At 37.2% G+C, this 25390-nt stretch overlaps 1 protein-coding gene across 2 annotated transcripts in view; it reads right to left on the bottom strand.

Annotated features, from left to right (window-relative positions):
• LOC148957688 (uncharacterized) overlaps positions 1–21776 on the bottom strand; it is a 30301-nt gene extending 8525 nt beyond the window's left edge. The window contains exons 1-21 of one of the 2 annotated variants that reach the window (XM_089114747.1): positions 21345–21776; positions 16102–16843; positions 15772–15806; positions 12748–15527; positions 12284–12328; positions 12088–12170; positions 11253–11584; positions 10759–10875; positions 9925–10143; positions 9094–9147; positions 7868–8179; positions 7182–7241; positions 6588–6662; positions 5970–6077; positions 5152–5736; positions 4625–4816; positions 3948–4033; positions 3603–3675; positions 3131–3251; positions 2538–2616; positions 30–1870 (exon numbers count right to left, since the gene is read on the bottom strand). In XM_089114747.1, coding sequence (XP_088970873.1) covers positions 30–1870; positions 2538–2616; positions 3131–3251; positions 3603–3675; positions 3948–4033; positions 4625–4816; positions 5152–5736; positions 5970–6077; positions 6588–6662; positions 7182–7241; positions 7868–8179; positions 9094–9147; positions 9925–10143; positions 10759–10875; positions 11253–11584; positions 12088–12170; positions 12284–12328; positions 12748–15527; positions 15772–15806; positions 16102–16843; positions 21345–21512 — 8107 coding nt within the window. In that variant the 5' untranslated portion in view covers positions 21513–21776. The remainder of the gene's footprint in view (positions 1–29; positions 1871–2537; positions 2617–3130; positions 3252–3602; positions 3676–3947; positions 4034–4624; positions 4817–5151; positions 5737–5969; positions 6078–6587; positions 6663–7181; positions 7242–7867; positions 8180–9093; positions 9148–9924; positions 10144–10758; positions 10876–11252; positions 11585–12087; positions 12171–12283; positions 12329–12747; positions 15528–15771; positions 15807–16101; positions 16844–21344) is intronic. The other variant, XM_089114748.1, reaches the window with a different exon arrangement.
• Between the last annotated feature and the right edge of the window lie 3614 nt (positions 21777–25390).

Raw genomic sequence — 25390 nt, forward strand, 5'->3', positions numbered from 1 at the left:
TCTTGAGAAAATTTTCTAAGCAAAGCTACCTTGGACTGAGCTGCCACTGATCTGCAAACCCTCTTCATTTTTCACGTGAATGCGCAAACTGGATTTCGCAGTCTCTTTTCCGTTTTTAAGCAGCTTTTCCATTTGTTCATGATACCAGTTGCGATTCTGACGATTGGTGCTCTTACTCACAAGAACAGAAGAGCACGATTTCGAGAGCGAACTAGGCCGTTCAGGCTCAGAATCCGATCTCAAGTCAGGAGCAACAGTGTCCTGCGAACTTGCACAAGTTACTACTTGATCAGGGCGTGGAACACTTGTTTCTATTGCATTTGTCCTTAACTCTTTTTCATTAAACATTTCTGGCATTAATTTAGCTAACTGAGCAGCAGCCTGTAGGCACGAGAGTTCAGTTATATTGTTCAACGATAACGGTGAATCCTCTGCTATGCTACCACAGGGGGAATTCCCTGATTCGTCGCTTTGTGACAGCTTCTCTACGAGCTCTGAGAAAGCTGGTAAGCTTTTGATATCCCCAGAATTTGATTGCCTCAATTCTCTACTCGAACCATTCAAATCGTTTTTATCATGTTCACTGGTTGCTGATGAGCTCTGAATAGACAGTCGCGATAGATTCTGATGGTTATTTTGTAAAGATTTGTTGCTATTAGGTACAGATTTATCAGAACTTGTGTTTTTCTCTGATTGAAATTCAGTTACTTTGTTTAAAGGTATATTCTTATTTTCGTGTACTCGACTATTGACCCGTTCTTTCACACAGTCATGAATCTTTTTCATGAGTTCGGCTTTATCTAGCACAACAGTGTTGCCTTTTTCCTGTCCCCCGTCATCCTTTGTTTGATTCTGTGCATCAACTTTTTTCCGTTTGCCTGCAACGCAATTACCCCTGTGCACCTGAAACGGCTGTCTCTGAGCACGTGATTCATTAACTGTATGCGTGTGCCAAAATGCCTCTGGCAAGTTCATTGTATAACACGGCAGCATCGCACTGTTTGAACTGACGGGGAGGGGGACTGGGTTCAGCGAAGACGGATACGTCAATCCTAAAACTCGGTTTAGGCCCTGCAAAGTAGTGTCACCAACGTAATGTAACATCTGGGGATTTGTATTGAGGTGGTAATGAAGGTGTTGGGCTATGGCTACAACGGGCGTCTCAAACTTTGGAAGTATTGGTCGCTTTGAAGAGCCTGTGCAATCCGGCTGTAAGATGGTTGGTACAAGTTCATACCTAAGTTTGGGTTGTATCAGCCTAGGCTTTGTCACATTTTCGAAAGGCTGTTGATTTCTGCCTTGAAAATCAAAGGGTGAAACTTGTGAACTCGGCTGGGGTATGATCTTGTGTGGTGTGTTCTTTTGCGGCGACGTTTTCGTGTATGTGGGTCTTTTGGGGTTTGGTGAAATGGTTCTTATTCCAGGAACAGAAATGGGGGCATATGATGGTATAGTGACCGTGCATGTTGTTGCTATCATATTTGAACGTGCTGTATTTGCGAGACTGGAAATATTTGATCGCCTCGGGCCACTGGCGGGGAGAGGAATCTTTCCGATTTTGAGGGGTCTTCCTACGTAAGATGGGGACTGCGTACAACTAATTGTTGTCTCAATACGCGCTGTGCCATTCGACGGTTCAAGATTATCAGGTCTTTGCTTTTTTCTTAAACTGTTTTCATCCACGGATTCAAAATCTCTCTCTTTTCTTTTTGTTGACTTAGAAACATGACAAATGGTCCATCCACTCATACACTGGCTCCTTCCTTCCTCCTCCGCAATCGGTTTGGTAACTACAGGCACCTCTTCAATGGTACAATAATATTTACAGCGTTTCCGGGTGTCCTTGGTGCTCCAAAACAATCTGGTAGCCCTTGGATAAACAAAAAATATGGTCATAATCAATATTCTGGGAAACTGAGCCATATCAAAGTTTTTAGCTTGATAACCAGCTCATTTATCCTTTAGAATATATGGGCTTGTCATCAGGCTATGTTTTTAGGGCAATGTTACAAAATGTCCCAAAATGTCCCTAGATAGGGTTAATATTGATGGTCTATAATACCTTGAAAAATAAATTAATCAATGAGATATTAAGATCTGGTGTTTTTTCCTTCATATCATAGAGATTTTCCCAAAGAAATAGTTATATAGCCGCAGAAAATCCAGCGAAATAAAGCGAATAGCTGCTACACACACAATCTCCAAGCAAAGGTCATTAACACTGGGGAGACTCCGAGAAAACAAATACAAAATAAACTAGACAGAGTTTTAAAAAAGGTATTTTCTTTAACGCAGGGTTTTAAAAAAGGTAATTTCCTGAAGACAGAGTTTTAAAAAAGGTATTTTCTTTAACGCAGGGTTTTAAAAAAGGTAATTTCCTGAAGACAGAGTTTTAAAAATCGTATTTTCCTGAAGACAGATTTTTAAAAAAGGAATTAGCAGTCGTATCAGAAATCATTGAAAATGTGTAGAAGAAGAGCTGTTGATAAATATAAGTGGGATTATAGAAAAAAGCACCGCAGAAACATCATGTCTACCTGAAGCCAATGGGTAGCAGAACGTCGTCACTATTTGATGCATCTGTTAGTCTTCCAAGGCGCTGAACAATCAACGAACCTGCAATTTAAAGCGACCAAGATGTAATACAGTTCGTAATGCGCTTTTTAATACCACGTGTAGATAATAAAATAATATATCTTTTAGAGTCAGATGCCAGTAAATGTTCGAAGAAAGGGAAAGATGCAAAAAAACATTTAAAAATGCAGAAAAATGAATAAATACGCTGTACGTCATATTTAGAACTTGTGTGAAATGTAGTGTTTCCATTAATTTTTCATAGGCCCTCATACTAAAATAAACCATCTCTTTTTAGGTTGTCTAAAAATAAGCCACATCTTTTGGACTTATGTACCCAATCTGGTAGAATGATTATATTGTACCTCAAATAATAGTGATGGATTTAGCAAAAAAAGCGACCCGGTAGGCCACTATGATACGTTCATAGAAGATTCAAAATTGGAATTAATTGAGCGGGCTTTTGGAAAGCTTTCTTCAACAGGATTGCCAGAATAATTTTGTTCCAATAAAATAAAAGACAAATGGTGCAGTCAACTTAGTTATCTCGAGTTACCTGAATAAAGGCTAACGGAATCTGGATCGTGATCAGCATTGTACTTCTTAAGAGTTGATACCTTTGCTAAGTCGACCATCACAGGTCTTGCAACCACGAAGCCTTCGCCGTCAAGAAGAACCTGCGATGTAGGAGTCAACAAAATCAGAAAGACTGATTGGATACAGGAAGGAGTTGTTGGAACAATTCTTGGTTCCGAAAAATGCCAAAAGGCCTTGGTATAATCTAACGAAAAAGACAACCTGTACAAGTCTTTATCGTCGATAGAGGATGGCCCAGGGGACAGGGCCATGGACTTCCATCTGGTTTTCGAGATTCTGCCATTACTGAACATTCAATAAGAAAAACGAATTGTAGTCACAATGTAGTCGCCACTTGTATTGTAGTCATAATGAGAAGAAGGACCAGGCCCTGCTTCACAAAAAATAGCTTTTTTACTACACTAAACTGCCATCTGAAAATAATTTCTTACCTCACTTTTTGATTTCGCCCGATGTTTTTCGCAATACACTAGTTTGTTATCTTGAAAGATCACAGAGCTGTTTCTAAAACAGAAGATAGCAAATGTAAATAAACCTGTTCAGGGTGCTACGTTTTCTGAAAGATTCGTGCAGTTAAACTGACAAATACATTCAAGATGTCAGAGGATCCTGGATTTCCTAACAGATCAAAGGCCGGGTAAAAAGTAATAAGGTTTCAAGGCCAAAAAGCTATCATCAAATTCTTCTTGAGGACCCGATAAGCTAGATATACCCTTTGATTCAAAGCATAAAAACAAAGCAGACTCAAAGCAGAAGGATAACGTTATTATATTTACCTTCCACACATGAAATGATAATTACTCTGACAGCTGGTGGCACAGCAGCCAACAGTAGCCCCCCATTGCCGACAAGTTGAACAGCGCTGAAAGGAAAAAAACATTCAAGTTCATGTATCCATCTTGATAACATTAACAATGTGGAAATTTGGAAGGTTGGAGTGTGTTTTCTGAAAGCTATATAACAACATTCTAGCGAATGCAGTTTTAATTAGTTTGGGGCCTTTGTTATGAGGGCTTATATCAAATGAGGGTACTACCTCACAAGACCTAAATTTCTTCTATTCACATTCCAAGATTCACAAATTCCAAGATTCCAAGATTCAAGCTTTCTTGATTCCATGTTTTCAAGATAGCCGTTCACGAATAGCAGGGTAACACCTGTGCTAATATGCATAATAATTTCACTGTTACCTGTTACCATCTCTGCTACCACTTAAGAAAGATAGGGACACCCATCGCAAAAGAAGAGAGATTGTCGGAACCACCTCATCTTCCCTTAGCTTTGGTAGCACCAACGCCAAAGGAGCTATTAATTGCTGGTGAGAGCCTAAGTAGAAGGTGCTCAAATTTATCCTGTATTATCAAAAAAGAGACATTAAAGTTCCAAAGACTGGAAAAAAGGTTCCAAAAATAACAATTATGAATACAAACAACACTCGGAATTATCCACGTACAAGTTGCTGGCCTCTTGTTATTGCGTTGTGGACGTTTTGAAGGTGTCCCGAATCATTCTCGTAGACTTCTGCAGACCAAAGCGCGCAGTTCACGTGAACCCATTCATTGTTGCCGGCATAGAGTATCCTCCCAGCATCCTTTTCGAAGTCGTCCCCGTATTGATTGCAAAGCTGACATCTTCTGTCGTCATTCTAAATAAAGAAATCAAATCAATTCAATTGCCCAGTTGATTTTGATTCAAGGCACTTAATATGAAATCATTGCCGTTGCGTGGAGTCCGTTGAAGTAACCACGATCCAACTTCTTACGCAAGGCTTCTATAGAGCAAATATTCATCCCATAAAGTTAAGATAACTCAGAATTGTGTTGGTATTGCGTAAAACTTGATATATCTGAAGCGATCAAATGTCGGCTGAACGCAAAACTATTAGCCTGACAAGTCTTATGATAGCTACATTTGAGACAAATTATACTAAAACCCTCCCAGATTGATAAACAGGGACCCTATAATACGAGCTGTACCCACGTGTTTGGCTGTTCGTATTCTCCCTTGCAAATTTTCCGCATCAACATCTTGACAGGTATCATCATCCATAGCAACGCCACTTTGAGAAGAGCCAGCAAGGTCTGGATCTGCATCGGAAGACTCGGTCTTGGTACTAGTGACGTCAGAGTATGCATCATTAGGGAGATCGGTTTTGACTGTGGTAGCCGCTCCTTCTACAATCTGGTGGGCGCTGTCCACGTTCGTCACTCTTAATACTGCTTTTATGCCACTGTCCTGCATAATATCCTGAGTTTCTGATACACTTTTTTCTTTGCAAAGCAGTCTTTCAAATATATTGTCATCTTCTGATGAAGACTTTGAATCTGTATTCACCAGTGCTAATTCCAATTCAGATGCTTTGTCAAAGCTTTCTGTGTCGCCTTCCCCATTCTTTTCCGTCCTGAGGTTACTTTCTGTATTGTGATAGGTGTGGTCCAAGTCAATCGTTTTCACAGCACTCGCTGGTACTAAAACCCCACTAGTGATTGATGTTTCTGGCGGTGCTTTGGTTATATCTGGTTTTGGATCTTCCCCACCCGACCAGGAAAACATGGATTTTAATTGCTAGAATGAAAAGCAACATTTATAAAATTTGTCGAGAAATTATGTATACAAGCAACTGTGGTTGTTCTCTTGAATTAAAATAGCAAAAATAAATACTCAGCTATCTTCCCAAGTATATTCAAATACATTCTCAACTTAAAATTCCAATGTACATTTTTTATGAAATCAGCTGATTATTGTTGATCATAATAATCTATTTACACGGATCAAGAGACAAATGGCGAATAACTAACCTTTTTCAACAATATTTCGAAGTCAAAAATTATTTGATCAGGCAAAACTCCAATAACCAACTCTTTTAACTTCTCTATGAATTCCATCATTGCTTCTTTGAAATCAACCTTTACGAAAAAAAATGAGAAAGTAAATTTTGTTGTAAACAAGCTTTTTAAATCGTGCTTTCAAATTACTACAATGTAACGAGTAACTCGTTATTGCTCGAAACATCGTTTTTAACTTCATTTTGGTACTTAATTCATTTACTCGCTTATTGTCTTTATTTGGATGACGCAGCTAAGATATTTCATTATTTTTTTCAAATAACTGCTCGAGATGATGGTATGCTAAACTGATGATTTGTAAGCTGCGGGATGTTAATTCACTAACATAGGCTTGAATTGAGCTATACTGTTTGGTAGATTACGGTAATTCAAGGTCTTGATGAATGACAATTCCGCAAATTCTGATGTTTATAACAATTTTCGGGATACTGAGTATCATCATATAATCAGATATAAATTGAGAAAGAGAAAGATTTAGAAAGAAACAGGCAGAAATTAATACAAAAACAACAGAAACAACTGTAACCAACAATTAAAAATTATAAACACACAGGGCTTTGTAAAACTCACAACTTTAGGCATTTCATGACGTTGAACTTTTTCAAAAATGTTGTCGAGCATATTCTTTGCGTCACTTTCTTTGAACTTAAAGAAAAATAAACAACAAATTTTAACTAAAACCAGAAGTGTGAACATACGACTTTAACTGGATCATTAAAACAAAACAGGGATTCTTACTTCGTAATAATCATAAAATAAATAATTATACCTGGTCATAGCTTAAGGTATCCCAATAAGGGTAAAATTGGGAAAATGCCTCAAGTTTAAAGAACATGTTTCTAATATAGGCTTATCGTTGAATATACCTAATATCAAATCGAAATATCAAAGTGTGTTAGCAACAATATCAATCAAGCATAGCATGCCCAAATACTTTTAAGGTCGTGCTTTTTTGAAGATACTTTGTTCCCTAAATAAAATAAAAAAATTAAGTAGCTGGAAACGCTAAAAATTCTTTTGTACAGGAATCCACAGCAAATTACACAGAGTGTAGAGTACCGACAGAAGGTTGCAGACAGCGGGCCTCATTGATGTGGTAATGTAGTTTGATGTTAGCATTCAGATTCAAAACAATTTTAATGTATGATTAAAAGGTAGCCTCACCTCTGGAAGATGTTTGCTTACGATCTTGTAATCGCTTGAAGCTACCAATTCATAGTAGACCTGAGAAAACAAAAGCAGCTGTTCAAGCTGAGGTTAACTATTTGGGCAGATGAATGCAATTGAAACCTTACATGATTACCCTTCTGTCGAATCGTAGTTTATATATACTTAAACAAGGTATAGCTGCAAAAATAATTTTCTTTCTAGGAACTTCGTAAATGAGAGAAAAATTTTCTGCTGAATAAAAATATTGCAATAAACAGTCCACAAAATTCAAAACAAAGTATTGATTGGTTATTCTCAATCTGGTTTTTATTTGCAACCTGAAAGATTTTTCTCTTACATTAAGGAAGGTATTCTAAAGAAATGTTCATTTTTTCTTACAACGAGCTCAAGTTTAGATTTAACTAGCTCAATTTTATATTTAACTAGCTCAATTTTAGATTTAGCTGGTAAAATATATATTTATTTTAGATAGAATTTTTCTGAGAATATTCTGGGAACATAGTTGCGTTTTTGCAGCTCTGTTATAAGAATTCCTTACACTAGCATCATACAGGGACAGATTTGCAACATACGCAGACATCTTCTCTCACCTAATCCATCCCCCCTGATACTTGTTACGCTAATATGTTATGTTACATTAGAATTTGACATAAATCAGAATAAAACAGGAGGAGTCTTACCTTCTCAAAACCAGCTTGCATTTCTTCACGAACTTCTTGGTACCATTTAGGCCAAACTTCAGAGCTATGACACAATTTACAAATATAAGGAACCTCTTCAGGTAACTCAGCGAGGCACTCGTATTCATCGGCATTAAGGCCTTCGCATTCCATGTGGATCCATTTGCCGCAGTTTGAGCAATACATCATTTTCGTATCATAGTCATTTTCTGAATAGACATTCTCACAGATCGAGCAGAACTGACCACGACGCATTCTTCGATCACATTCTTCACACAAAGTGAAGTTTCTCATCCACTTCGAATCTTTGCGCTGTGGAAAAAGAACAAGCAATAAGACTTCAGACAAAATACAAAGGATAGTTTTATTTTATCAGATCGTCACAACCAGCCAGGTATACTGTGACCTGGATTATCATTCCAGGCCGAAATTTGATTTTGAAATATCGACGTAAGATTAGAGAGCGTAATGAAAGAGCCTTAATCCGATAATAACAAAATCTAAGAAAAGTAGACCGAGTAGTGAAAAACCTGGACTTATGGTATGGACCACAAGGGGCCGTTTTTCACTTGCTTTTTTAATGCTTGTATTTTTCGCAAGGTGCAGGGTGATGTACATACCATTTTCTTCAAGGCAATTTTCTGAATGTCATCTCTCGGTGCAGGCTAATGAAAAGACTACTATCTTAATTTCAGAAACAGTTTTTGGGTGGTTCACCACAGACCATTGCTAGAGAGATCGCAAGGTCATATATACATATTAGGTATAAACCTCGAACATTATAACATATTTTCCAATGGCGTCCAATGTCAAACGTCCATTGTATTTACCGTATATGTATATGTTGTATTTTACTGTGAATGTATTATTATAATCTAGTATATGCATATGCAGTGTTATAGTTTTAGTGTGCCATTATTAGTCATATTTAGATACATGTCATATCCCAGGGGGCAGTCATGATAAATTGCCCCTCCTGGGTTCCGTCCTTGTAATGTAGTTTAGTAGTTCGTACGTACTGTTTTAGGTAATTTGTTGTTGTAAGTTTTTATACTGAATATATATATATATAAAAAGGTCATATATGAGAACAGATACAAATGGGGAAGATCTAGCAGTTAGGTGGTAAAAGTATATACAGATTATCTGTTTTTCTTGTCATGTTTCAAAGATTTTAGCAAGACGTTGATCCCAAGATGCAAACTTTATAATCAAATGTTACAAACCTTTCCAGGTATTTTGGTGCCACACTTTTCGCATTTGACACATTTTGCGCAAAGCTGTAGAAAAATAAATACCGTTTTATATTGAACTCTGTGATGCGAGAGATCAAAAAACATTAGCAGACGTTATATCTTATAACTTGATTAATGAACAACAGCAATAAGATGGAACAACAGTAAAGGGAAGTGACATTAACATGGGATAAAAAATTTCCTAACTTCACTCAAGACTCTTAAGCAACTGATTCTCTGCTATCATATTCTTCTTATCGTCGACAAAGGACCTCATTAGGGTAAGAAAAATAATAGGTTTGAATAAGTGTAACGAATTCAGATCATTCATTAGATAACATCATTGTTAGGACAACGTGCATAAACGAAATAAAAAAATATTCGAAAGAAAATAATTCTACAGGAGCACTCATTTAACGTGATATACAATGTTGCTTTTCTTTCTGCTAAATGAGACAATGGGAGGTGACCATTCGCAAGAACAAGGGCATGTTCAATGCTATAAAACTAATGAGGCTGACATGGAATTATCTAATGAGATACGACAGTAAAAGCTTGATAAGAACAAAAAAGGTTTAAAAGGAAAAAGGCCTTTGGTCACTTGTGTGAGAGAGGCCCAGGGCACAAACAAGTACCAGAGCAAATGAAGCTTCAAACGTAAAGTGGCAAGGGCATCCAACATATAAAAAAACATTCTACGTGGCCTCTTTAAAAATACGTTGCTAGATCTTTATCTCAGTTTGATAGCATTTGCTGTAGAAAATTGGAACCAATTTTGTGAGGAACATACTAGAGAAATCGTGGAAGGTGCAAAATACTAACCCACAAATCATCAACGCCCTCTGTTTGTTTGTGATAATTGGGACCGAGGCATTCTGCGTGGTAGCAGTCGTGGCACTTATCGCACATCAGCAAGTTGTCTTTGTAGCCACAGACATTGCAACGTTTGCATCGATCGCAAAACCAACGGTTCTCATCAAGAGGATCGATTTCAATGCAGAACTCGTGGTATGCCTCGCTGCAGCCGATGCATGTTACCATCTGCACAACAATATAAAGAAAAAGTACAATAGCTGTGACACTTGGGCATTTTAGTACATAGCCATGTACCGGTGCAAGTTCTAAATATACAAAAATATTCATTAACCGACCTTTTCTTCCAAGAACTTAAAATCTTAAAAATCTTTTCCTAATATTTAAATATCATTGGTATCATAACAAATAAAAGTATCACACCAAAGCCTGTATAAACCGATTTTAGGTTGTCGAAGAAAGTCAGCTTAAGGGCAAATAAGACTTTCTTCCCGAGGAGAAATGGAATGGCCTCCTAGTCGTTCTAAGACGCTACAATGTTTTTTAATTGTCGTTGATAAAAAGAACAACTTTTTTACAATTTTCACTTTTTTCTAAATTTCGATAGTTTTATCAAAATAATGTAAAGACAGATATTGACAATTATCTAATTTCAATATAACGATTGAAGTTGGGTGAAACTGCCTAACTTATCGTTTCCCTAACTCATCTTATCGTCTTTTTTCTTATTATTTCCAGAAATTCTTCCAAATTATAAAAGAAAACCTAATCATACCAAATAATCACGCCAATATTTCCGCTTTATTGACCAAAATAAAGTCACAACATTGAAAGTAGAATTACCTTCTGAAAGCCACCACTTCCACAATGAAAACATATATCTTTAGTTGCTATTGTGATGGGTGTTGTAACGCAAAAGAAATTCCCAGAATTGCAGACACTCTGCTCGTCTTGCTCTTCCTAGAGGAAAAACAACAAGAAAGTAAAAATTTGTTTCCGCTTTGATTTGCAATTTCGTTTGAGAAACGGTAGAAGGAACATATCATTTATAAAAAGCCGTTAACGATTTGTCCGGCTTTTGTGTTCGAAAAGAGAGCGACAACATCCTTCTCTTTGTAGCCTTTTCTTGATTCTCATCAAGTAGATTCTCATCTTATAAAATAATGTCACTTTGCCTTCCTTTTAACATTCCTTGCAAGGCGCAAGAAGCACCTGTTGAGAATCGATCATAACATCTTTAAACTGGTTTTAATACTTTTTATCATCGGGGAAATTATCAAAAGCAAGACACTTTAAAGGGGCACTAAACGAACAAATTAAAATAGAAAAATACTCACTGGCCACGGAAGCTTCACCGTTGGCTGCATGCCACTGTACTGCACTTCTTTCAAAATGCGGTTTGGTTTTGCTTGGACTTCTGTTGACTTTTGGCTTCGCAGTTTAAAACCCGGCGAGTAAACGATATCACCTGAATCCCCAGTTCTTGCTCCGGCCCGACTACTTTTTGACTTGGGCTTCGGTTTATCTGGTACGGATTTTTCGGGGGCAGATGTTGACGCATGAGAACCCTTTTTGGCTTCGTTCGGTTTCTTATTGGCCAAAGATTTCACTGTCATTTCCTTTCTTTCATGAACTACACTCGTCTTTTTCTTCACAGGTCGAGTTTCGTCTGAAACCACAAAATATACAACTATTAACATCGCTAGAATTGATCAGCTTAAGTTTGCATTGCAATATGTATTACGACTGAAAGCAGGACAACTGAAAGGCAGATACAACCTGGTTATTTAGACGGAAAGAAAGTTATGGGAGCCCGGCGCGAATTTCATATGGGTTCAAAGTTTAGAACTAAAGATTTTGCATAATTTGGTGATTTCAATACTTTTTTCCTGGAAAACTTTAGTCAACTGAATATGAAAGGTCCAAAAATGGCTCCTTGGAGAGCAACTATAGCTCGAGGACATTGACAGTCACACTACTGCCCCAAAATGAATAGCAATCGATTCATTGCTTGCTTTCTTTAGATCAGTATTGAAAAGCAGTTCACTGTTCCTTGCTTTGATAAACATTCCTATGTTACTATCGCAATTTTCACACTTTGCGCGATCATAAGGAAACTGCATAGAAAGGCAACTCAATCTAGACTCAAAGGATTCTACACGAAAATCCAACCTTTTGAAGGCACTGATTTTGAAGACACTGATTTTGAAGCTTCAGCTTGTGTTTTGTCAACTTTTTCCCGACATTGTTTCATTCTGAAAAAGCAAGACAAATGAAATTCATCATAATAAGACCTCGAATGCATTTCTATAACGTAAATGACTCAAGAATGAAACTTACTTGACTATCAATAACAATAAGGACATACTTGCAAATTATGTTGAGTTTCTTCGGAAAGCTTGCTATCTTTCTCCTGCAATGACGTAATTGAACAAATTCGTGAATTTAAAGTCCTTAGTAACTGCTAAAAAATCAAGGATTACAAATACAATCATTGTGCTTTTACTGAGAATACGAGAAGAAATACTGCAGGTAATCTTTCGATCTGAAAAAGCGAACATTGAAAGATGTATATTAGATTTAAAACGACACGTTTATACGGTTGCTATGATCTTGCTGTTGACCATTGGACTTTTTTGGCATTTCCTGTCCGACAATTTGTTTACAAGGTATAAGGAAAATGCAGAAAAATACGAAAACCATGTGACCATAATGGCAGACGAAATGACAATTGGAGACTACAGTAGGTTCCCTAGAAAAAAGTTTCAGTGTCCGTTGTCTGTTGCGAACCCCTGATTAGCATCATAAACAACTTTGACGTGCGAAACATACCTGCAGTTCTCACATTCACGACAATCTGTTTTTCGGACGCATGCCGGACACTTTCCACACCTCAATGCCTTATTTCCGGAATTGCTTCTAGGAACTTTCCGATCACCTTTGGCCTTGGAAGAATTTTCAGAATCCTTATCATTTTCTGACTCTGAAGTCATTTTCCCAGTTTCACCTTTGTCCTTTGCATTGCGATGCTTGGGGTCCCGACCTTTATTGTTAACTGCTTCTTGGTCCTTTGCTTCAGAAGTTTCTGTAGACTTGCCAACAACTTTTTTGCCGAAAGGGTCAGCGTTTACAGGGCAAACTTTTTTCACGACCTGCCGAATAATCTTGGTTACCTTTTTACCTTCGGCATTTATCTCAGTTCTCCTAATCTTGCGCACGACAGTATAAACCTTCCGCTTAACTTTGTTGTCTTTGAAATCATCATCATCGTTCGCATCGGTTGCAACAAGATCAAGATCTGCATCTGAATCTTCATTTAACTCTCCATGAGAATTGCGTCGTGTCGACAATTTACCAGCCTTCAAGGAAACCTGTTTTTCAGAATCATCTACCGGTGTTTTTATAATAAAACTTTTCCCCGATCTAACTTTTTTGATGTCCTTATCCACCGCATTTGGAAATCGCCTGTTCACCTTACGATCATCTTTTTTCATATCTTCCTGCATGTTCCCCTCAAGTGATCCGTCATATGGCCCTTCTCCAAGCCCTTCACCAGACCCTTCCTCAGACCCTTCACCAGACCCACTGTCAGCTGCTTGTGAATTTTCCTTTACATTCTCCTCATTTCGTGGTACAACACTCTCATCTTTACACTCAGCTTTTTCACTGTCTTCATCGGTAGATAGATAAGGATGCGCAAATTTCTTTCCCTCAATCATAGCAAGTGGTTTTGAAAAAGTAACTTCTGGCGTGGAGTCATTATCAGTTCGATTACTTTCAAGTGTCACTTGCATTGACGCCTCACTTTCTTTGCTTTTCAGCTCTTCTATTCCAACAGATGTATCCGCATCACTATAAGATTTTTTTTCTATTTGACTATCGCGGATGTTATCTTCACCGAGTTTTCCCTGTGAATCGACAATTGTCTCTTTTTTAGAACTTGATGTTTGGGCGTTTGTGCCCGCTAAAGACTCGATTTCTCCATCGATATCGCATTTTATACAAGCACTTGATTCCCCGAAATCATCGCTGATTTCAACAGTGATTATCTGTTTTTCGCTAGTTCGACTTCTATTCTTCATTCTTTTACTTGCCAAAGAGCTTCGCAAAACCTTTGTTCGGGGCATTTCTTTCACAAGGTTGTCATCATTACCCGCCTCAGTAGAAATCTGGCCCACAGCGTCAATGCTTTTTGACTTTGTCTTATTTTCAGCTTTACAAGAACGCTCAACTTTTGAGACATTGTCTTCAATTTTACCTCTTTGAACCTTTTCAGCAACGCTTTCCTGGTCTTTTATAAAACTGCTAGAAGACAATAACAATTCTGCATCTTTAACATTTTCTTTGGAACTTTCTTCAGCAGATTTTTCAATTTTACCTTGTTTCTTGTTTTCTGCTTCAGAGCAAGATTTCCTTAAACTACCTTTTCGACGGTCTGAAAACTTCGAAAATACATTATTATCTTTATTGTCAGAGCATGTCTTTTTGTCATTAGACATCTCGTTAATATCCACAGAAGTGTCATTTTTTTCAACTGCGCCAGTTGATTTAGTGTTGCTCAGGGAGGCTCTCTGTTCTGGCTGCATGACACCTAAATGCGCAGTATCTCCAACATTTGATGTCAAATCAACAACAGACGAGTAAGTCACATTCTTCAACCTTCGTTTTCTTGTTACAGACTTACTTCCTTCTACAGAAACAAATTTACCTACAGATGGTGCCTGGTGAATAGACTTCTGTTCTACAGTTGCATCGACAGCAGATTCATCCTTTATTTTGCTTTGAGAATTTTCAGATTTTGGAACAATTGGAGTTCTTGTGGTACTCGAGCGTCTCTTGCTAGACGTTGGGTTAACTATGAACCAACTGTCAGTTAAATTGAAATCTTTTGGTTTCACAGTGGTCTCACCTAAGGAGTCTCTGTATCTCGACTGTCTTTTAGGCCTTTTGTCGTTATTTTCCTTAGTTCTTTTAGTTTGTTCATGTTCATGCACCTTTGGGCAAGACAAACTATCCTTCCCTTTCCTTAGATCAACATCCTTTTCATTGCTTGTTTCTAAGGGGCTTTTCATCGCTGTTTCTTCAACTTTGTCTTCAAATTCAGCGATAGACTTTTCTGTCTTCGTTGCGTCTACCGATAACGTACAAGCTGGCTCAGTAACGCTGTCTCTAGGTACAGCTTCTTGGAAAATGTCACTTAAAACAGCTCGCTGGTAGCCTTCATTGGGATCTCTGAAGTTTTTAAAACGTTTCTTCCTTTTGGGCCTAGGCTCAGTGTTTATCACTTTTGAAACATTGAGAGGCCCATCGACTTTTGAATCCTGACCAACTTTAGGGGTTTGGCCAATATTCGACTCTTGCCTAATATCTGAATCTTGGTCGATTTTAGAAGCTTGTTCAATACTTGATTTTTGCCCAGTATGTTCCGAGTCTTGTTTATAGTGCGAGTCTTGATGAACTTTCCCAAAGTCTGATTCAGGATGAACTATTATGTCGTGTTCAACTTCTAATTCTTGCTGGAAGCTTGTTTCCTGTCCGGTATTTGATTTATCTATTACTTCTTTTAGAGCGTCATTAGAAAGATCTTTCGAAGCATCAGGCTGCAGCATGAACTTGAATAGATGAAAAACTAAAGTTTATAGATTCAGAAGAACATAAAAATGAAGCTTAATTCATATATAAGTTAAAAATTATCATTGATGTGTCAAACATAAAACTTTTAAGTACAAACAGTAAACAATGCGGTTTTCAATTTTTGCAACTTTCTAGAATTTTGCAATTTACAATTTATGGTGACATTTAAACCACTGACTTTTGCATGAAAAATATAAATAAGATGTGTTGAGCAATACATACTGAGGTTTCGAGCTCTGTCACATCTGCTCTGGCTGCTTTTAAAAGAAAGGAAATTGTAAGCAAGGTGCTAGTAATAAAACAAAATGACACATAAAAAGCGAGATGAAGAAAAATGTAACTTATAAATTAACTGCAAAACAAGAATGTGCAAAAAACAGTGACATGAAGACTACAAAACATTTACAAAATCGACGATACATAAATTTCAATTTTTAGAACCTTACTGCCGATACGGAATCTGTTTACACGTTTTTAATATATCCCAAGTACAGGCTAAAAATTTGCTAGTAAGTGACAGGGCAACGTGTAGACTCGAAATAAACAGATTACCTTCTAGTGGAGCCTTTTCTTGCATGGGATAAACCTCGTCAGCTATCGGACCCCTTTGAAGTATTTTTGCACTTGTTATGACAGTCGGTGACAGAGTTCGCGCTCTCTTTTTGCTAGGTAGGGTGATACTATAAACAAAATCATCCCTTTCCTGCACGATCACTTTCCGTTTTGGCCTAACATGGCTTTGGTAATGAATTTTCATTTTCAGGCCTACTTGGCTCTCTGCTGTCTTTGTACATTGATTGTCTTTCTTCTCGACTGCCAATTCTGCTGCATCACTGCAATGCTTCGAGGCAATCCCCATTTCATCAGTCAACTGACGCCGTACAGGAGCTTTAGTTTCCGTCTGCTCTTTATTTTCCAGTTTCAACTCGCTTTTAGGAACTGGCAGTGGAAAAGACCTGCTTCTGTCTCTTCTGTACGATTTATATGTCTTTGCATAGGGGTTATCCAGCTCCATAAAATTGAATTCTTCTTGAACTTTTTTGATGCAATCAACTGTCTTCTTCTTCTTTCCGACTTCACATTTGTTGTCACTCGGTAAAGCATCTAGTGATTTTCTCGTTTCTTTTTCAAGTTTGCCAGCCTTTTCTAGAACCAGGTCACGATTTCTTCTTCGATGTGATAAAAATAATGGCATATAAAAGTCGTCCTGGAATTTCAGTTTATTGGGAGACATAACGCTTCTGAATTCTTTAAGTCCTAGTTCCCTTTCAGAAAACCCGTAAAATTCAGTTTCCTACAAGAAAAAAGAGAGGGGAAATAATATGTTAGCTCACAAAAATTGTGAATCATGAAAACCAAATTAAATTAAAGGCAAAACCGAATGATAATACTCAGTAATAAATAATTAAAATTAGAATGTTGACTGAAACACAGATAGAAGCAAAAACAAACAAAATTCAAATATTATCTTCAAAATTTAAAGCCACTTATACAAGTCTGCAAACAAATAAGATTGCATAATACGCTTGCAAACAATTATCGCATTCTCTGAGGAACATAAAACATTACCACTATAAAATAAGGAAGGCTAAGACTAAAATGCAATGTGTTTATTCAACAAATGAATCCAGCACTGCAATTCAGGTTTCCAAAGAGAGTAGGCAGAGAAAAATGTATACATGTTTGTGAATTTTGCTAAACCGACAGTTTGCTAAACAACTAAACAACTAAACAAAAAAGGCTACAACATACCTCTATGCAATGGAAATATTAAAGAAATTGCAAATAAGAATTAGTCACAACCAACAAAACCTCAAGATACAAATGATGCAAACAGCTACAGCGGCAAATATGACACTTTTATATAATCTTGCTAAACTTGAAATGAAAAGTTATTTTGAATAAAGTTATACAACTGATAAAACACATATAAATGATTTTACTGGAAAACACCACTGCATACAGACTCACTTACCAAAACTGTAAAAATAGCGGCTAAATTCAACATGGAGGCAAAGAGGCACAATAATGCCATCTTTAAAATAAACACCTTTAGAATATACATACATAGTTATGATTGGATGTGGTTTCAAGTGATATTTGAAATATGGGGTGGATAATGTCAACTTACCATACAAAAGATTTCACAATCTCATATTACTGTCTCCCACAAAAAATCATTCATGTACAACTTAATCTATATGCTTTCAAAGATAAAATAAAAATATATCTGGATGGTGGAAATTTCTTTGTCGCAAAAAGGAAGTTTCAAGTTCTGATTGATAAACAGTCCCCAGTTCCGCCAGCTAATAAAGGCATCCCATGCTAATCACAAGTCCTGTTCTTTCCTATGGCAAACGTGTATTCTGGTCCGGCTCATAACATGATGCCCTTGTTCGGTCCTGCTTCACAATGGACTTTTGTAAATTTAGTCCTGCTTCACGATAGTCTAGAACAAAGAGCAGTCCTGCTCAATGATCATCATAACATGTCATAAGCATTTGTGATTTGATTGGTTAGAGGGTTCACCTACGTAGGCCAAAGAGCCCTTTTTGAAAACCTTTGGTCCTGCTTTTTCTGAGACCAGGACTGCAAGGACTGCCCAGGGTATTCTCGTTCTGTTTAGAGACACTAAAATGAGAGTAAGCTAGCAAGGAGGCCAGTTCAAGTATTATGGTGCGGCGATGTGAATGTGGATTTCCTGCTTGCTTGGGTGATATCAATGTTGCTATTATTGACAGCAAAACTTGCCTCAATTGAGCTGCATAAAGATAGAGTCCAACGTTCGCAAGAAAGAAATGGTAACCAACAAGGTTTGGCTGTATGAGGCACACTGATCTCGGCCTTTGTATGAGGCATGGTGTATCATGGTGGCCTAAATAAGTAAGATTTTCTTAGACCTGGTGAGTGATTGAAATTTTGGAGTTGGAGAAAAAACCAGCGGAATTATGTATCTAGATTTATCAGATTTATAAGACCAAAATCTGGAATAGTCTAATTGGACTATTTCAAATACCACAAATATATGATATGCAACTTCAAATGTCAGCCCTGCCCTTTTTTATTGTCAAATTTAGTTAACACCAATTTGAACTTTTACTTCAGCTGTAGAGCCTTACTACAATTTAACAAAGATTTGTTTGAAAAGTAAGCACCTTAAAGCACGCCTTTAAGTATGAGTTTGTAAAATTTGCTTTTTACTGAATTTAAGAACAAATTCATCTGCAAAAAAGAATTTTTTTCATGGGTGTTTCCTATTGAATAGGGGCATGGCCCTGTCCATACAGCAGGGCCAACTATTTTTGGCTAGCTTTGCCACTGACACTGACCATAGCTACCACTTTTAACTTAAAGTATTTTGAGTTGTTGATATAACTATTGCCAGGGGCCACTCGAGTTTCCTTATTCCACAAAAGAGAAAGCTAGTAACAAATAACAATAGGGTGGTTTAAAGATGGTGGAAGCAACATAAAAAGAAAACAACCTTTTACAAAGGCATTGTAGAGAATGGTGCATACTTTAAGAAATTGATGGCAGATGCTGGTAATGAATTTGGATTATTCAAAAACATAACATTCTTGTGACACAAAGGAGCAGTTGGGAGGGAGTCTCTTTATGACTTTCCAAGGTTGAAAGCCAGCCTAAATAGTCAGAATTGCAAAAGAAACTACTAAACTTCTGTGTTCTCATTGACTGAGAAAACTAACAAGACAGGCTGATTTCTCAATACAATAAAAGTAAATGATAAATACAGAAGGTAATTGGAAAATTTCCACCATATGAAAACTAACACTGGAAATAAGTTGATTGGATGATTTGGGAAACCTGAGTATTCTTCATAGTATTGGGAGCATAAACACACAGATCAGATACCATATCTGGATTGGAAATCTAAGATGCTCCTGTTATCAAACAGTAAAGCTAAATTTGCTAACTATCTATACATGTATGCCAAATTGACTTTGTTTGCACACAGAAAGGGGGCCTAAATGCAAAACACAGACTTCTGTCTTAATATGCTACATAGAGGGTTTATGCTCTATTTGGCAGCAAATGACAAATCTCAAATGCAATAAAAAGATTTTGCAGAAGAAGAGAAGATTGTTTTAAGATACCGATTGCTATAAAGATGAAGACCTACATTGAATATACAGATATTATGGTTGGTAAAAAGGTCTGTGTATACCACAAATGACAAACAATAGACCTTGACCCAAGGCAATTATTGAGCAAGGGGTGTTATACAAAGAAGAAAAGCACTTATTTGGAAATTTTAGATATCATATATATTAAAAAAAGCTGTATAATCAAGTTCAAGGAAGAAAGATTTGGAGCGTTTAAACAATTTGTTTAACAGAACATGGAAGAGAATGGAACCAATAAAATGTGATTTGCCTAGATTCCTTACAAGCATTTAACCTTTGAAATCAAATATAATAAATAATATGGTGATCTTTGGTCACCTTAGCTTTTTTCACCTTTGGTCATATATTTTAACATATATATATATATATATATATATATATATATTAAACCAGGACCTTTTTAGTATATATAACAGCTAGGGGGTAATTGCCCCCAAAGCAATAATTCTGTTTGTTACACCTATTTAATCATGGAGTATTAAGAGCCAGAAATATAAAAAATAAGCAGTATGATTTCAACTCAATACTTTGGTGGGCATGGGTTGTCAGTCTAGCATTCCATCTGACAATACTGCCACCTGTGAATTGCAGGCCTTATAGAAACAATTCTCTGTTTCTGGCATTTATAAAGCTTTAAAATATTCTGAGAAACTCTATGGTAATAAAAAATTTCTCAGTGGATTAACTTGTCAGCTTTGATATATGGAGGTTTTTTTGTCCTCTTATCCTTTGTAAGTAGCTAGGCTAGATCCTCTCATTAACATATGAGTGATTCAAAACACAATGTAATAATACTTTAATCTCGTTTAGAATTTTTATATACTCATAGTAAATGTAGTGAAAATTTGAATTCAACTTAATTCATCTGTTTCTTTTGGGGTACTGTCAATTCTTCCCTATTTCTTTATTTTCGATTGACAAGTTTTGGGCAAGGGAACTAGGGTGCATATAAAGTAGATAGGTCTTATAGACTAGCCCATATTTATAAATTCTGGATTAAATAATAATAAGGAATCAAGATAAAGACTTCGAGTTTTCAAAACAGACCCAGTAGTAAAAAGTAAACAAAGTTTCCCTCTACAATGTTTCAATAATAGGGTACAAATGATATGTTTTGGCTATTATATATTTTCAAAGAAATTCAAATAGATGCTTTCACATAATCGATAAAGGAATATCATCATTCTTTCTTAAGATAGTACAGCAATAAAAACGTCCTAGTATCTGTGTCAACACATTTCCTATCCTACCTCCTCGAATGAAAGTTAGATTACAGGGCAAAACTAGGTTCGTTCAGTACATCTTCTCCATTGATATCGATGAAATATGTCTTAAATGTACTGAATTTGTTAATAGATAACCCAGTCAAGCTGTGTTAGAAATAATAGTTGCTTACCAAACCCAAGAAAAAACATAGCTGAATAGGCCAATATCCAAATTGTCAATCGATTCGCCATTTAGGCCTATCGATTTTAAGAAGTATATCAATATAATGTTTCTAATCGTGGTCTAAAATATTTTTGAACTTTTATCTACAGCTGAGTTATCAAGCACAAACTTCAATTTGATAAAAGTAGGCAACTTTTTTAAAAGACAAATGAAATGGTGTTACATGGCCTAGGCAACTGGCCTAGGGCCTAGATCTATTACCTCGTCGGACGAATCCCCAAAGATGTCTCTGAATTCTTCACTAGTAACACAAACAGGTTCTACATCTTGCCAAGGCACTTTTTCTTCTACTGCCTGTCTATTTTTTGACGCAAAAAGCTCGTCTGAATGGCCAAAATCCATGTTGTCCTTGTCCTTCGAAAGATCCATGCTCTGTCAAAAGGCCGCATACAACCACAAATGTTCTTGTGTGGAAAATGGCGCGCTTGTGTTGTTTCGAGAAGTTCGTGCTGTCCAAAGATCAGTTTAGATTTTTAAAAATATGGAAAGATTGAAAATTTTATACTTTGCAGTATTTTAAATTTTGGCATCAGCTTGTACACAAAAAAGTACTTTGATACAAAGGGCAGCCATAAAAGCATCGTAGAAGACTGAAATTCATATTCGACAAGCTGATTAAGACAGTCCACAACAAGTAACAACCGATGTATTTAGTGGCAAATGTTCGGTCGAAAGCCAGGTAAAGGTGAGGATGCATGAAATATCAAGGTTTTTGCTGAACTCTAAAAATTCAGGAAATAGGTCAAAAGGATAGTAAACGTTTCATTGTTCTCTGTTCTCATTCACCTTACTTCCCTTTAGAAAAAAATTTAGATATGTATATCGTGACGTCATAGCTTTTCCAAGGTCAGCTTTCTTAGTTGACTGGTTTCCTGTCCAGCAGATGACACAATTTTTCATTGCAGTTGTGCACCAGGTACCCTCATGAGGTGTGCACCAATTTTTGCATGCATACAGTCTAACTAACTGAACAATACAACAATACAATATAAAATACAACAAAACAGATACATACAATGCAAATCATTTTACAAACTTCCAGACTTTGGTCGAATTAGAAGCAAAGTTACAAGCTAATGAGACAAACCAATGAAAGATCTTAGAAAAAGCGATAATCAGGGCCACAGATAGATTTTGATGGCCTGGGTGCAAAATTTAGTCAGTGAAGGAAGTGGCTCCATGCGAGCAAAGCGAGCAAAAAACATTTTAGAACCATGTCCTTTATATAAACATAAAATACATTTCAAGGTTATTTTTTGCAGTTATTTCTTACAATTGTTTAAAATGTTTAATCATTTTAGGCATACATATACGTTGATTATTTCCATTCTTCAAATGGATTTCAATACTTGAAGAGGCCCTTTTTAACCTCAAGGCTCTGAGCTGGGGCAATTTGCCCCTCTCTTGGCAGCCCTGGCAGTAGTTAATAAACCTAAGTTATGCGAGAATGGATTATCCGGTTCACGATGCTTTCTTTCCATACCGGTTTGACTGCAATTACAGAAAAGGACAGAAAATTGATTGCTGAAGACAAAAACATCCTAAACTGTAACCAGGGGCGGATCCAGAGCAAATTTGAAAGAGGGGCAGTTGGCAGTGGGGGCGCTGAAAATTTTTCAGAAATTGGTTACGAGAGTACGCTGTATACAACAATTTCAGATACCTTTTCAGAATAAACAACATAACTTTGAGGTGATCCTTGAAGCAAATTAACCTATCGGTCCAATAATTTATTTTCATCTGATTCTTATTCTTCAAAAGGGGTGCACAATTTCCAAAAAATTGGGCGCCAGACTTGCTTCAACTCGTTAAGGGAGGGGCAACTGCCCCTAGTTGCCCGCCCTTAAATCCGCCACTGACTGTAACCACAACTAACTGGACCGTTAATACCATGATGATTACGACTTCACAAAACTAAGGGCGACCGGGGTGCCATGGACCTCGCTTTTGCAAAACAATAAAGCCCTTTTCAAAATCTTTTACTATAGGTGATAGGTTTCCCTTGCCCCCCTCCCCACTTTCCAGCAGTGGCGTGCTGGGGATGAGATTGCAGGGGGGGGCAAAGGGTCAAAATGGCGCCCCACATATCTTCCAATTTTCCTTCAAAGTATTCGAAATGTGCAGAAAAGTACAAGAGTTCGGAAGCACGCCGATCTATATCTAAATATCTGTGGTATACTGTAAGACCTTCAAATGAGGGGAGTGCGGGTAGTCAATTACTGACAGGACGTGTTTGTGGTTCGTTATTGTTAATGCGAATGTCTTTCGATGTTTGCGTCAGTCATTTTGTTTGTCATCGTATCATCTCTATTTTAGTTGTTATTAGTCCATTTGCCGTTAATTTGTGTCATTAGGGCTTTGTGTGCGTCACTCATGTTGTTAAAAGCGTATGTTCTTTCAGTGTAAGTCCAGTCGAGTCGAAGTTGTCATTTAACGAAATTGTTATGTTGTAATCGTTGGTTGCTGCTAATTTATACTTTATCTGCCCTGTAAAACTTTGTAGTTTTACACGTGATAAAGAAACTTCAAATACAGTATGTAATTCTTTGTAAAACCTGACAGTATTTTGAGTATCGCAAATTGCAAGGAAGACGTTCTAAGGATGGTCGGAAAATGCATCCAAATATTTACAACATCGCTATAGACTCATGGAAAATCCTGGATAATACCTATAAGCTTTCTTTAAAATATGGACCCAAGGCCGTGGCAAGGCAGGCCTGTTTGGGTTTACTACAAATTTGCCCAGATTTAAAACCATCCTCTGCAATACATTGTGTCGATTCACAGCATCAATTTACATATTATCATCAGACCTTCCAACCCTTTAGATCTATATATGTGAACAAGCCCAGGATGTAACTACACTACCATGGTTTCCGCCGAAGGCGAATTTTGACGCTTCCAGTTTGCTGGAAAATGAACTTTTTGACGCAATTTTTTGATAGCGCAAGCTTTCTCTTCAATAAATATTCACAGGCTAAGCTATTTAATGGTTCAAATCGATTTTCTGGTGTCTTTGTTAAAAATTTTAGTTATGGAACACAATTTTCATCAGATTGGGAGATGAGACATAATCTCTCAGCTTTTTCTTCCTAGCATTTCTTTTCATGAAAACTCCTTGCACCCTCTCAATATTTTTATGAGCTGGCACCTAATCTGAACTTTTACCGCCAAGCCCAAAATTTTAACGGGTTCCTCAAAAACACAACCACATCCAGTGGTGTACCCAGGTCTGTAGTAGTGGCGGGGTCTGGGGCTCAGCCCCTAGAAAATTTTTTGGACCACGCCCTTCAAACACTCGCAAATGCGAGGGAACGCCCTTTTTGCAAAATTTCCCTCCATTATTTGATTAATGTTAGCTACGGTAAATAGCAAAGTATTTTACAATTGTTATTGACACAAGCATACAGTATACTACCCCCCCAATGAGTTTTACATTGTTTTTGGACAAATCTCGAGGACCATATTTTAGAAAAGTGGGGGGGGGGGTCCGGACTCCTATTCCCTCCCTTGGGTACGCCACTGCCCACACCTTACCTCGGCACGCCCTTGGTATCTACTTCCAGGATCTTCAATGAGTCTAAAGCAATGTTGTAAAGAATTGGATGCATTTTCTGACTTTCCCTACAACTATAGCAAATAAGGAACCCCGCAAGGCGACGAGAATGAACAACAATAAATTCATGTAAATTAGTGAAGGCTGATATTTCACCCCGGCATACGGGGCTTCATCAGAGCAAAAGTAAACGGACTAAACATGTACACTTTTCAATGTGCATTTTTCCCTACAACGCCTTCTTTGTCATTTTTGCTGCCAACCATAATGACGGCCTTCACTAAATCCCTGAATGATCTTACCGCCCCCTCCGTACTCTCAACGTCCCTCAATAGTGACGTCCCTGATTATCATTGTTGTGCAGTTTGTGATAATATATGCTCAAAAATACTTCTGGTTTTATGGTTTCACAAAGAATAACACATTTTATTTGAGAATTCTTTATCGCGTCCTGTTAGTAATTGATTAGCCCCTCTTCCCTCATTTGAAGATCCTTCAGTACGCCACAGAAAGATATAAATAGATCGGCGTGCTTCCGAACTCTTGCACTTTTCTGCACATTTCTAAAACTTTGAAGAAAAATTTGAAGATAGCTAACCGCCAGCGCGCCACTGGTTTACAGAACAAAAAGCAACAATGTGATGAAAAATATTTAAACACAACGATCTAGAAAAGTCTTTCGTCGTGTTTT

This window comes from Rhopilema esculentum, chromosome 21 (genome assembly GCF_057945365.1).
Source record: "Rhopilema esculentum isolate cy_ngs chromosome 21, ASM5794536v1, whole genome shotgun sequence".
NCBI classification, from domain to species: Eukaryota; Metazoa; Cnidaria; class Scyphozoa; order Rhizostomeae; family Rhizostomatidae; genus Rhopilema; species Rhopilema esculentum.